At 38.0% G+C, this 13821-nt stretch overlaps 1 protein-coding gene across 2 annotated transcripts; it reads right to left on the bottom strand.

Moving 5' to 3' along the window:
* Positions 1-5864: 5864 nt before the first annotated feature.
* G6PC2 (glucose-6-phosphatase catalytic subunit 2) lies at positions 5865-13192 on the bottom strand. 2 transcript variants are annotated; one of them, XM_070508515.1, is made up of 5 exons: positions 12940-13192; positions 12255-12364; positions 10164-10275; positions 8040-8155; positions 5865-7256 (listed from the first exon to the last, which is right to left on the bottom strand). In XM_070508515.1, the coding sequence occupies exons 1-5, from the start codon at positions 13155-13157 to the stop codon at positions 6745-6747; spliced, it is 1068 nt and encodes a 355-aa protein (XP_070364616.1). In that variant the 5' UTR covers positions 13158-13192; the 3' UTR covers positions 5865-6744. The 2 variants fall into 2 exon arrangements, with proteins under 2 accessions (XP_070364616.1, XP_044624067.1); XM_044768132.2 differs by lacking the exon at positions 8040-8155 and having other exon boundaries at positions 7232-7256; positions 12940-13157.
* Between the last annotated feature and the right edge of the window lie 629 nt (positions 13193-13821).

Below are 13821 nucleotides of genomic sequence, written 5' to 3'. Positions count from 1 at the left end.
GCTAGATAGAGTCTCAATCCAATCCTTCCAAGCCCACAGGCCAGAGATATTCCTGGACTCCAACCAGACCTGCAACAAGGGAGCCCAGAACTCATGGGTATCTCCCCAGTGAAAGGCCTATACTGAACTCATCCTTGCATCTCTAGCACCTAAAGGCAATTAACCAGTGTTTGTCAGGTGGATGGATAGCGGGATTAGAGAGAAGAGAAAAGCACGGACAGAATAGGTCCTGTTTGAGCCAGAGAAGATTTTAGAAGCTATTTGGAACTGGATCTCTAATTTTCATTTAGCAGGGTTGTTCTCAAAAATCTTGGTATCATATAATTTGGTTTTAGAGTTGTGTTGCATTCAAGAAGCACACTTCAACAGCCATATAGAATTAAAAAGTAAATTTTATCTTTACGTCTTTGAGTGATCCACAGTCAGCCCAAAACGAAGCTACTAAAATGCTATTTCAAACTTCTAGTCACTTTCCTCACACAGCACAGTTGGTTAAGCATCTCCAACCCCCCTTCCACAAAGCAAACTTCCCTTCTCCTCACTCAGCTTCTTATTATGTATACCCACTTCTTTCTTCCAGCAAGAAGAATTTCCCCTTTAGGATGTTGAGGAAGGGAAAATGGAGCTGGTAATTTAATTACAGGATCTCTTTTGTAAGATAGGTGAACAGGAAGCCTATGAATATTCTCATGTTAATAATTTTGCGCCATTACATCAGTTAAATTATTTCAAGTCTCCATGCATCTCTTTTCATAGCTATAAAAATCAGATCCTAATTGGAATAGAATGTTTTAAAGACTGAAATGTATTACATAAATCTAAAATTGTTTATTAATGTAGCGAATTACAAAATGGAGTACTCTTTAGAATTTACAGCTTTGTTCATTGCATGTAAGTAAAATTTAATATGCTCTGGTTCTTTTTCCAATTTTATTGAATGAGATCCTCAGAATGTTGAAGCTGGAATAAACCTTCCGTTCTAAGCCCATTTTAAGGCCCTCATTTGAGAAATTATGCAACTGAGGCCACCAACGTTAAATGGCCTCGCCGCATCACAGTGGTTAGATGCAGTGAGAGACTAGAGTGCAAGTCTGGTGACTCCAGTCCGGGATGCTTACTGCCAAACTCCAGGAAGTATGTTGTATATCTATCTGTCTTTGAATTTGCTAGCACCTGCCTCTCATGTTCCGATACCCTTTGTATCGGGATGTGTGGCACGGCCTCTTGGTTGACAGCATGAGCAGGGCATCAACATTCCAATGCTAAAAGAATAAGATGCACAATAAAATCTCACAAACTCAGACAGGAACATTTACTCTTCCTTTGTTAAGTCAATGCAATCTTCATATAGAAAGCTAGAAGGGCCTTTACCATTTCTTTCATTCAAAGAATTGTAAAAAAGGCAGGGTTTGGAATGATTCTGTAGAAAAAAGAGATCTCGAGGATCAGATGCTTTTAATGCAGAATTATTGAGCTTGAGGGCAAGGGTGAGCTGAGGGCAAAGGTAGTGATGAGTGAATGCAACGCCCACCTTTAGAAAACTCTTCCATTAATGGCAGGATGAGTGAGCAAGGATGACAGTCTGGCCAGTACTGTTCATAAGACAGACTGAATCCAGGAAAAAGTCGGTTCTTTGAAAAGAAGTTAGAGTGTGATTGGCCTAATTGAAGTGCAAGGGTGGCTGAGAGCTAGAGGAGGAAAGCAGCTCTTCATCTTAATTAGTCCTGGGTTTCTTTTCCAGCCACACATATGGCCTGCTCCTCCTGCACAGTAGGCAGATTGTCCCAGGGAAGCAGTTTCTGCTCTCACTCGGGCCAGCACTGGAGGTGGACCTTAGTGCTCTGGGCAGTCCTGGTCTGCGCCACAAACTCCACTCGGCAGGGCCACAGCTGCTGCCCTTCGCTGATTGCCTTCCCTGTTCCAGCAGCTCCTTCAGAACATAGTGTTCCCCGGGGGAAATGTCACGGTTCATGAACTGAAGACAGATTCTTTTCAGAATCACACGGAAAAATGTTAGAAGCGAAGAAAAGATTCTAAGAAATTTAAAAATTCAAAACAGAAAATAATTAATCAGCTTTACGCTAACCTTCATAACCTCAATCACTGAATTTCCTCCCTCCTTGAAAGCAATCACTTCTGTTCTGCCAAAAGAAGTGAGATGTGATTTCTTCCAAGTCATTACCGTGATTTCCATCAAAGAGCAAAGACAGTAATTAGCACTCCACACCAACTCAGCCTCAAATTTGACATAAACTGCATTTGTCCTTTGCAGAGCTAAAATGAAGCACTTGTAATTCTTAGAATTTTCCCACGAGTTGCTGTCATTTGGCAGAGGTTTCTGGAGCTGTTGTTTCTTATAGACCTTTCCTGCTGTTAACATTTTTTTAAAGAAAAACAAAATAAAATCTTCTTTTTAAAAAAAGTCAACAAATAGCACCACATTACCTTCCACGTGGAATCACCGTCGAAAAGCATTAAAGGTAAAGGGGAGAAGAGATGTTAGACATGCCACCATAGTGTCATAATTGACTATAGTGGAGCCATTTTAAATGGAGCCGGAGCTGCCTTTCCAGAGAAACTGCCTTCCTGTCTCAAACCTTGGACTGGGCCAAAGCCCAAATTGTTTTATAAGCAATTGTTTGGGAAGTCAGCAGGAGAACAGACATCCTGGTCATAAACAACAAGGACTGTGGACTTTCTGAAGATAGAATCAATAGTCAATCAATGTTCAGCCAAGACTAGTTCTCTGCTTCCCACTCCAATTAAAATTCCTAGTAATACAACCTCCTATTCTTTGCCTTTAAAAGCCCTCGACTTTTACTCCCCAGTGGGACACTGTATGGGTTTCTACCTGAAACTGTGCTCCCTGAGTAGCAATTCTTTGATCCCAAATAAACGCTTTGCCTCTGTTTTTGAAGGTTGACATTAGTTTCTTGGCAACATTGAAGTCCAGGTGTTCATCCAGAAAGCAGCAATTTCCAGAGTGGCTAGAACAGTCGGTCAATGAGGGGAGAATCCTCAGATGCAACTGGACACCAGTGACCCTTTTTTGAACAGTTTCTGAATATCGACAGAAGTGCTGGTGTCCAGCATACAGGTCTGGTAGACCCAGACAAGCAGGAAAACTTCGTCAGGAAGTCATCTAAGCATCCAGAATGCGGTCATGAATATTGGGTAAAGCCTCACCCATTTTCACGACACGGCGAGGGGAGGGGGAATCCAGACTCTGTGATTTGAGGCAATGAGCTAAGAGTTTGGGGAGACCAAGGCGGCTAGAGCTCACAGGACAGAGGAGGAGAGAAGAGAGCTGCACAGAATCCCAGGTCCACGGAGGATGTCCCTTGAAAATGCTGCCGAGTCTGTTAACTTTTCAAAGTCACTTTAATCCTTCAAGCATCAGAAATGTTTAGTGTCAGTTACCACGTGAGTTAAAGTTTTCTTTTAAGGGTGTAAAGATTATGATGGGATTTACCTGTTACCACACCTGTCTTATACCTTGTTAACACTAACTATTATTTTTTTTCATCTAGTAAATAACATCTGTGGGTTAATCAAAAGATTCTTGGTCAGGGGTAAACATACCTTGTTTATGTTCTGCCAACAAATCACTCATGTCTCAGTTTCTTCGCATAAAACAAAGCAGTTAATACTGAGTCACGTTGTCTCACAAGAATGTGGTACAGATGACAATATAAAAAAATACTTTGTTTTTCAGGGAAAAGCACTGTGGGACTTGATCTGTGCTGTCTAATTTTAGTAGCCACTAGACGCACATGACTATTTAAATTTAAATTAATTAAAAGTAAATAAAATTTAAGAATGCAATTCCTCAGTTGCATTCACTGCATTTCAACAGTTCAATAGCCACACGTGGCTAGTGGCTACTATATTGGACAACAGAGATATAGAACATTTCCGTTGTTGTAAAAAGTTTAATTAAAGAGTGCTGGAATATGTAGTTTTAATATACTTGAGAAATGAATCACATTTCAAAAACCAAGTCTTTTGACTTTCTCTTATACCAAGGTTTTTTCGTATGTGTATGTATAATTTGATCTTTAATTTATTTACAGGTTTTGAATAAATATAAAGCATTTAGAAATATAACTGAGTTTCAAGGACATCTTACAATAAATTTTTTAATCACTCTTCTTTTATATTGAAATAGGTCAAGAGAAGGCACCAATTTAACCTTCCAAGGCAGATGTCCAAGCAATAGGTTGTCAAAGAAAAGAAATTCAACACTCCTTTTGACAGCTAGTTTCAGCAATAATAAATTTCTTTCCATTTCTTTTCAAATATATGTTTGGATAGTTTCTCAAGTCACTTGTCTAGATTTTCTCATTCTGAAAGCTCATGATATCAACATTTTTCTCCTGAATATGTAGGTGTGCAGGCATTTTGAATATATGGACAAAGTACCAGTAAGTCAAATGAGCTCAATTCTACTTACTTTTGGCAAATAAATTGGAAGCCGAAGAGTCTTTTCCATCATTATTAAAGGCAGGCATTTTCTCCAAGGCTGTGAGAAGCTGTTCCTCTTGCTGCCTAGGCCATTTCAATTGCAAAAGCAATTTGCCACCATATGGATCCCTCCAGGAGACTTCCACTAGAGTAGAAAGGGAGATCTCATCACACAGGGACTCTAGGGCCTTGCAGCAGATAGGGAAAGAGTTGTTGGTGATCAATTACAGAAAATGAGCCCACACCTCATCCTAGTCCCTTTCTGAGATCATGTATCACCCAACGGACAGCACTCACTGTGGGGTGGCTGAAGAGAGCTTCTCTCTGGGAACCAAGGAGGCATTTATGGTAGAGTCAAGCATTGTGACACAATGCTCCGGCTATTAACGGCCCAGATTCCTCAGGCCTTGGTAAGAGGAAGCTGAGACTGTAATGGGATGGAGAATTCTTCAAGACTATTATTACTCTCAAAAGAAACTTTGGCAAAGGGCACTTAGACAGGAATGAGATCTCTGACAACTGCAAAAGATTATGTGATGGGGCCAATGCATCATAACATGTTAAATGATTGAAATGACCTTCTAAACACAACACTGGGTGACGGGCTTGAACAAATGAACCAGGGTCATCACTTTAAGAATCATTCTTCTCTCCTTACCCCAAATGTCACATCAACATGAGACAAATTTGATTCTCAAGATAATCTTTCTTCATACCTTAGCTTTTTGCTTAGGAATCACCCAACCGCTGAAATCAAGTTCAGTAACCTTTTAAAAAGAAAGTTATTAAGTGTGTTTTGTAAAAGCAACAGTATATAGTCTATAAATACACTTAGAAGGGAGCCAATAATTACTTTGATTTTAGAGGTTTTGTTATCCTCAACTAATATCTTGTCAAATGGCATTCGTTTCAACTGTTTTGTTTTCATATATATTTATGGGTTATTTAACATGTCATCATCTAAAATAATTCATGTATTGATATTCTTGAGAAGAGTTACATAAAACATTGAGATGGATCACAGGTCACTAAGATATGTAGCAAAATCTGACTCAAAATGTACTTGATTGAAATGGCACAGTTATTAACTTAAAGTCCAGAATTACTGGGTCCAATGAGGAAAAAAAACCCTTACTGAGAAATTCTTAGTATAATATTAATATTCCATCAGTAATAATTTTCTAAAGTAAAGCTGTTGATTTTCATCACAGTTCAGTATACATAGAGATCAACCCAGCTAACAGATACAAGCATTTAATAGTTTTCCTGGGTTGGAGCATGACCTTGAAGAAGTCACTTGATTTCCCCGGTTTTGAAAGATTGGCTTCTCAAAAAAAAGTATGGGGATGTCATAGTGAAGAGATAAGCCTTTTTGGGTAAATAATGTTCTAAGCAGAGTATCTTCAGCAGAATTTATTGAAATTTTGGAAATCACTACTGTAAAACAGAGACCAGGGGTTAGGCAGAAGTTCAAGGCTAGAGAGTAGCCTGGCCTGTTTCCTTTCCTCTGGATATGTGTCCATATCTAGAGCCATTGCTGGCTCCATAAAGACCCAAGTCGAGTAGAATGTGGCATTTTAATGTCTTTTCTGGAAAAATAGCTAACTTACATGGCAATTATCATACAATCTACATAAAAGCATTCACTCTTACAGATTTTTACCTCTTGAAAATAAAGAAACAAAACATAGTGTAATGGAAATGCATGTCAGAAGACTTGGGTTCTAATTCCTGTTTTGATGGTGGTGTGACAACAGCAAGCTCTTTCACCTGAGTGAACCTCCATTGTCTTCTCTGAAAACTGAGGGGATTGGATTTGACTAAGGTCTCCATTACGATTTCCACAGGAGCCAGAAGCAGCCTGACCTTAAGATGATAAAGGTGTCTGATACTGGGACCCCTGTCTGGGTGCTGAAGACTGTGATAAAATGGAGTACATGCCTCCTTTTGGGCACAATCAGCAATAGTTGATTGATTCCAGATGGGAATGCAGACCTCCCTATTGCCATGTTGACAGATTTTTCAAAACGATACAGAAATTCAGATTTTTATGTCAAATATTCTGGTTTTTAAATGTTGCCAACTAATTTAAAATAGAAATAAAGACAAAAAGAAGACCACTGTGAAGGCCAAACTAAACACACGTGGGATGGGGCCTGTGGCTGCCATTTTGTGACCTCCGCTTGGAAGCCTCCAGTCTCTCCCTGCTCTGTGGTTCTACTGGAGGATGGAGGATGAGGGTCATCCTGGGACCACAGAGCAATAACTCTGTGCACAGCTCTAATTAATCTTCTTTTCACTTGGTTTCATTAACATATGAATACAATAGGGAATGACAGCAACCACAGCGAGTGGGATGCAGGCACTTTTACAGAACGACAGCACATAAAATAAATGCTCCGAGTGAGTGGGTATCTTGATGAAATGGTAGAGCTGCAGTATGGTCAGTGAGGCCGCTGCGCAGAGCAGCCGGAAGCTCAGCTTGTAGCGATTTTCCCCTCGGCAGCTCTGAAGGAACATCTCTGAGTTGATGGCAAAGCCCAAGCCAAAGAGGACCCCAAGGTTTCTCACAAGTCCAGCAAAAGGTGTGGTGTCAATGTGGATCCAGTCGGGGTTGGCACACCACTTCTTGGCTATGGGCACAGACCACAGCAGGTCAATGTCAAGCAGTCTGAGAAGCAGGTAAAAGCCGAGTGCAAACAGGAAAAGGAAGAGGTTGGTCTTCAAGTATGTGCTCAGGCTGGCTGTTTGGATGCCTGGAGTGTGTTCAAAGGCCTCTGCCACAAGCATGCCTGGGGATTAGGAAAGAGACACTGAAGATGATTATTTGCCCTTGAGCCCCTCGGGAATCATTCTTCTCTGAATTAAAGAATTTAGCCATAGTTTGATAAAGGGCTTTAGACACCCAGGTTCTATCCATTTTCCAAAGCCTTTTTTTAGGCAATAACTAAAAACACACACTTGCCCCATGGTCTTTTCATCATCTGCATTAGCACAGGTAGATCTTTCAGGGGTCCACAGCACTGAGTGACAACCTACTTTATAGGCAGAGCACTGATCTAGGTGCCTGCAATTGATATTCCAACTGCCATAGCCAATTACCTTAGAAAGCCTTTGAAAGGCATGTGGGGCTGAACTGCAGAGACTCAGTCATGGTGAATGCTGCTTCGGGCATACAAAGCAGCCGTTAAATGAAGTACATAGCCATGTAATAATCACTCCAGATGTTTCAGAGAGAGTGGCGTGGTGTGCAGGATGGAAGGCTGTTTTTAAGTCCCCCAAGCCAAGACACAAGCAGGCTGTCTGAAGTGGTGGTTTGAGAGTTGGATTTAGCTCTAGTCACTTCAGAGAAGCCTGCCTCAGTAAGAGGTTGGGTGTTTATTGGGTGTGCCATTGCAGACGTGGAGGATTTGAGAGGTGTGTTGAACCACTTAAGCTCCCATGGTAGCATTAAGTATCAGTGCCTTGACAGAATTACCTGAGATTGGGGAAGTGATTACCAGGAAGAATCTGACAACATGAACTGACACTAAAGCTTTCCAATGACCCAACTAAAGGTAAGTGATCATATTTACCACCAATCACTCCAAGAATAACTTGATGAGGAAAATGTGTTGCTATGAATACTCTGGAGATGCAGACACTGATTTGAATCAACCAAAAAAGACTCCAAAGAAATGACCAGGTCAGTCTACGATGGAAGAATAGATACAAACATAAAAAGCAAAGAAATTGTATCACTCATAAAAACAGGGGGGTGACACCAAATGATCTTTCCCAGAGGAATCTCCTAGCTGTGATATAACATCATGATTCTAGAGTCTTTTTTTAAAATGTTGTCTCCATGTGCTCCATAGAATTTGAAAAGATTTAATAGAGGTTTCTACATTTATCAATGCATTAAGCTTAACCAGTGCTATATCCTGAGATTTTAATAAATGCTATACAAGGAAACCAAATTGACATCCTGAGAGTTATTTTAATGATGTAGGGGAAATTCAAGTTTGGGGGCATTACTAATATCCAGAATGATCAAGAATGAATTACACATATTTTTACTCCCTGTCATATGTGCCTCCTCTTTACCCTCCTCTCTCAAGCTTTCTTTGCTTGAAGAAAACTCGCTGGAGAGGCAGCTGCCACTCTGATGAAAAGCACACAGGCATTCCATCAAGGGCCGGCTCTCACTAGGTTTAATTTCACAGACTCTCGAGTCCTGGTTCCTCGTTTTTTGACATATAGAAAATAAGGAACAAGGGAATTGACCTATAGGTTATATAATATGGATTAGAAGCAGCAACATGCAAAAATCATAAAAATAATAAAATCCAAATAATCTCATCATTTTAATAAAAAGAATTAGCAATATTGAGTTCTAGGAATCCTTGGAGGTTCTGAATGGTTTATTCCAGATAACCAGACCAAATTTTGGTTATTGAAAGATTAAGGAACAGAGAGAAATGAGACTTTCAAAGAGGCAGTAAGCTGGGGTTATGAATATGGAAGAACAGTCAAAAAGGATTTGGTAATATTAAGGTACAGTGTAGGCACTCACTAAATTTTGATGGATGAAGTAAATCTTGCAGTTATAACAATTGAAAATGAGTTAAGAAAAAAATTGTTTAGAAGAAAGAAATATTTTTCTAGGTTTGGAAATTGGAGGAAGAAATGAACTACAGAGAAAAGGTGAGGGTTATCTTGATTCCTACTTTGAGAAATTGTCTCTGGATGGAAAATGCTAATTTCTTTAATTTACAACAACCTTCTACTGCTTTTGTTGTTTTCGGTTGGATAATGAATACATTAAGGCATATAGGCTGCAGTCTTATTAGAATAAACCTTAGAGATGCTGAAATTCTTTTGGTCATTTGTTTCCTATATTACCCAATACTACTCTAAAAAGTGGAATATATGGTGGATCTCAGAAATTTTTTATTTTAAAAGAACTTTTATCTAATGGTATATGTTATAATATTTTTTAAGCAATTAGCTGACAAATCTTATCTCAGGTAGCCTAAAAATTTATGATTAAAGTTGTGCTCAGGATAGTTTTAATGATAGTTAAAATATTTCAGGAAAGAAAAGGAAACAGTCCAATTCCTATAAAAATTTTAAGTAATCTTAATTTAAAATTCTAGGCTTTTCTAAACATTACAAATCTACTAACATTAAATCTACTGATTTTCACTTTTGAGTTTGCTTCTAGAACGTTTTTAGTTTTTTAAAAAGGTTGCATAGTCTTTAAAGCTAGAATGCATGTTATTGATGTCACAAGTATTGGCTATTCAAAGAAGGAAGCATAATTATACTAAATTAACTGATGCGTTCAAGGGGAATGATGATTCTCAAAATTTCTAGTTAATCTTAAAGCAAGGGAATGTACATGCAAAAACATTTCCTTACATAATTTTAGATGACTTATTTATGAGCTACCAAAGTGATTATTGTACTATGGAAACCCAAAGGCACATTTAGCAAATCATCAATCAATTAAACATTTCCAGTAATAGCTGTGAGCTAATTATGACATTATCATAAAGCAAAATATTAATTTTCTATTCATTTTGCTATTTTGGCTATGATAGAGTAGAATAAGCACATTTCAACAATGAAAAATAGGCTAAAATGAATTTTTAAAAAGACTTTTTGTGTTCAAAACTGTCGTATTACAGTGCTACAGAAACTGGAGTAAAGCTCACCTGTGCAGAGTGGTCGATGACTTATCCCCCTGACTGACAGTGTGGCTCAGGGCAGCCGTTACCATGACATACCAGACGCATGATGAGCCCATTGCATGGCCAGAGGGACTTCCTGATAAAACAAAATGTCAATCCATTTGAATGGTAGTTAATAGAGTATCACTATCAGAAATGGACAGCAGAATAGCATATTAGCCATGAAAATTACAAATAACTCAGAAAACACCAGAGGGCACAGATTATAGGTAGTGTTTAGACATAGGTAGAAATAAAGAAAATTGAGTCAGATTGAGCCTGAAAACACTAGTTCAAAAGTTTTTTTCTAGATTTTTCAAGTTCATCAAATTCCAGAAATTACAACATTCAAGGCTAATTAAGAACTCAGGGTGTTGCACCAAAATCTGCCACATCCGTATTCATTCTTCATATCTAATTGTTTCTAATTGACGAGAAAATGAAAGTACTTGTGTTGGATCTTGAATCAGTTTATTTTCTTTGGGCTGAAAACTTAAGCATCTGAAGGATGTCATTACCATGTCTGATTTACCAACTGACTACTAGGTACTAGCAGCTACCTGTATGCCCATCTTGTGGCCGGCCACCACAATGGGAATCTTTGCTATTAAATGGACAAAGAGAAGCGGGAAAGGGGGCATCAATTCTGGGAGAAGAAGTCTGCAGACACATAGCTGTTCTACTCTCAGAATAGCTTTCCCACGCTGCTTGGTTTTTTGTTTATCACTTTACTTTAATATTCTCACTGAGTTTTCACCAAGTGGAGATTCATTCAGGTTAAATACCAGTCTCTTCTTGAAAAACTCTAAATTAAACAAAGACAAATCTATTTCTCATAGATCTGTTTCTTTCAAATCTATTTATTACGTGGGAATTTTCAGAACCTTTTATATACTTAAATGAGTTGTAAATTTCCAAGGAGTGAATATAGAATGCAGTATTTTTTTTCTTTTTCTCTTTTTTTTTTTTTCCGAAAAAGGTCTCATAAGATAGAACACATGCTGGGAAATACTGGGATAAACCAAGGTAGCATTTCAGTTGTCTCAAAGTTTATCCATCTATCCATCCTCCAATCCATCCATCCGTCCATCACAAACTAGTTTCACAAAGATAAAGTACACACCCTCCCTGACCTGATGGAACCCACAGTCTATTGGGGGAACCAGACATATAAAGAATTAACAATGGTACAGTGTGGTACATAATATAACAGACGGATGTGTACTCTTATGGGAGCAAAAAAGAAAGACGTTCAGAAAATTCATTGAGAACTTACACATTCACTATATATCAGGGTTAGTTTCAAGATGTCAAATGGCAAGAAGTTTATGCTATGTGACAAACTGTGGTGAGGTACCATAAAACAGTCTTAGAAATTAAAATAACGTAATTTTTCTTTATATATATATTTCAAAAAACCTTCAAAATTTTCCTTTATATATGTATTTCAATAACTCAACTTCCATAAGTAAAGATTTTACACTCATACAGAATCTTACTTATAATAAAAAGGGAAAGGGTCCAAGAAATCTACTTACATACTATATACATGAGAGAAAAAAAGAAATTTTGAAGAAATCATTCTAGGATTAGAGATAATCTGTACTGGCAATAGTAACACCAGGAAGTCCTTACCTTTCGTACAGAAAACTTGTCTATTCTTCCTTCATTCATGAGATTCTCAGAAAACCTATAATAACTTTGAAAGCTGCTCAGCAGCAGATAAATCTACATTTCTGGGATTTTAATATAGTTCTTTGGGAATTGGTTCTAGCTGTTTTTTTGTCTGTTTTAGTATCAAAGCATTACGTTCTTCCAAGAAATAAATGCCAAATATAAAATCATTTGGGTAGTATTCTCCTAACTTACCCTTTTACAAATAACAAAGTGAAATTTGATTCTTCATAAAACTTCTTTCCTTTCTCATTAGCAATTTTTGTGCTTATGAACTTTTGGCATCCTCACCCACGACATTTTCTTTAATACCCTATATAGTATCATACAGTTATTAGATGATAATCATACATAATGACTCTCTAATATCTTTAGTAACTCGAGGCTGCTATAGTTGCTTACCTGGACCTGTTTCGCATGTAGTGGGGAACTGTTCAAGGCATGGACTTGAGTGATTTGGGTAAATCTGAGTTTCTTGGACCCACCAGTAGGGCCGATGACCAAATAATATCCTGTATTTAAGGAAATATAAATATGCATTTGTATTTAAATACACAACTATTACTGAATTGGAGACTAGCTATTCTCATCTCTAAAAATGACTCAAGCAGAGGGTTGATGGAGAAATCTCATGGTTAAGAGACTTAGAAAGAACTTGGATTCTTGTCTGTCTCTCATTATGGAGGATGACACAGTCATTTGGAGTTTGGGCATCCTAGTTTCCAATAAAACAGGGACTTTTTTCCTTGCAGGGGAAATCCTGTGGGTGCTTTGGGTACTTAGCCTGGGAATATCAAAGTGGTCCCTGGAATCCTCGATCTGTTCTTTGTGGTGCTGCTTATTTAACTAACTTCTTGGTTAATCACAGCATATGTGTTACAGGGTTTTGGAATTTACTTATAAGTCAGATAAACTATACATTTCTATGCTTTTGTAAGTTCTATTTCTGAATCGATGTTTCAAGTTAGCTGATATGTTTCAAAGATTTTCCAAGTAAAACTACACGCATTTGAAGTGTGATCATTAAGCCAAATCTACAAATTCAAGAATAAGCTTTAGGAAAAATGAAACAAAACAGAAGTCTTACCATTTAAAAATAAGATTGAACCAATCCCCAACGACTGCTACCCATATCATCTTGGTTCCAACTGTCTGATTAAGTTGAAACCAAAGAGGAAAATAAATAGAAAAGATATTCCGGGGGTCTCCAACACTGGACATAAAATTTAGAAAATTGTAGTAAGCTCGGTAGTCCTTCTGCAAATGCTGAATAATGAGCACTCCATTCCTATGAAGGAAATCCATCTTGAAAGAGAGGCAATTCTAAACATGGAGCAATTGGAGCTGCAGTGCTCTCAGTCTGTTTTTATACGGTACCCCTGTGGCGTGTCCAGCCATTACTGCAACATGTGATACTGACCATGTGTGGAGAGGGCACATCGGCCCTCCTCTGCTAAAAAGCTCATCTGTTTATGATTTTAATTGGTGCCAAAGAGGTGAAGTACATGCTAATTTGTGGCAAGTCGAGGGAAAATTTGGGTTGAGACACAATGAATTTCTTATGCAACCTCCCTTTTGTGTGAACAGTTGGATCATGTTTGCTCTAAATTTTTTGCACAGTTCATTTCCCTCAAGGGCAGAGACATTAGCAATTTCTATGCTTGGCTAGAAGACTATGCAAATAATTACTGCATGTCAAATAGCCCTTAAAGCCATGCATTTTAATTTAAAATAGACTGCGGCTCTTTGACTATTTTATTAGGTCTTTGAGGAAAACAGATGAGTAAATATCTGGGCATGAAAAATTTATATGATATGACAGATTATTTTCTGATTGCAGACTTTTAAATAAAAATATTGTGATATTTCTTTGTTAGCAAAGAGAATGATATGATATATATGCAACAGAGAAGGAAATACGTGGAAGATAGAACAATGTTAGGACAGAGTCATATTTTTACTGAGCGGA

This window comes from Equus asinus, chromosome 4 (assembly GCF_041296235.1).
Source record: "Equus asinus isolate D_3611 breed Donkey chromosome 4, EquAss-T2T_v2, whole genome shotgun sequence".
Lineage (NCBI taxonomy): Eukaryota > Metazoa > Chordata > Mammalia > Perissodactyla > Equidae > Equus > Equus asinus.
The sequence above is the reverse complement of the archived record's forward strand: the minus strand, read 5'-3'. Positions and strand labels throughout refer to the sequence as shown.

Coding starts and splice junctions, on each gene's coding strand:
- G6PC2 (XM_070508515.1), bottom strand. CDS start 13,157: ATGGATTTCCTTCATAGGAATGGAGTGCTCATTATTCAGCATTTGCAG. Junction 10,276..12,254: donor TACATGCGAAACAGGTCCAG/GTAAGCAACTAT, acceptor TTGTTTTATCAG/GAAGTCCCTCTGGCCATGCA. Junction 8,156..10,163: donor TCATCGACCACTCTGCACAG/GTGAGCTTTACT, acceptor CTTCCATCGTAG/ACTGACCTGGTCATTTCTTT.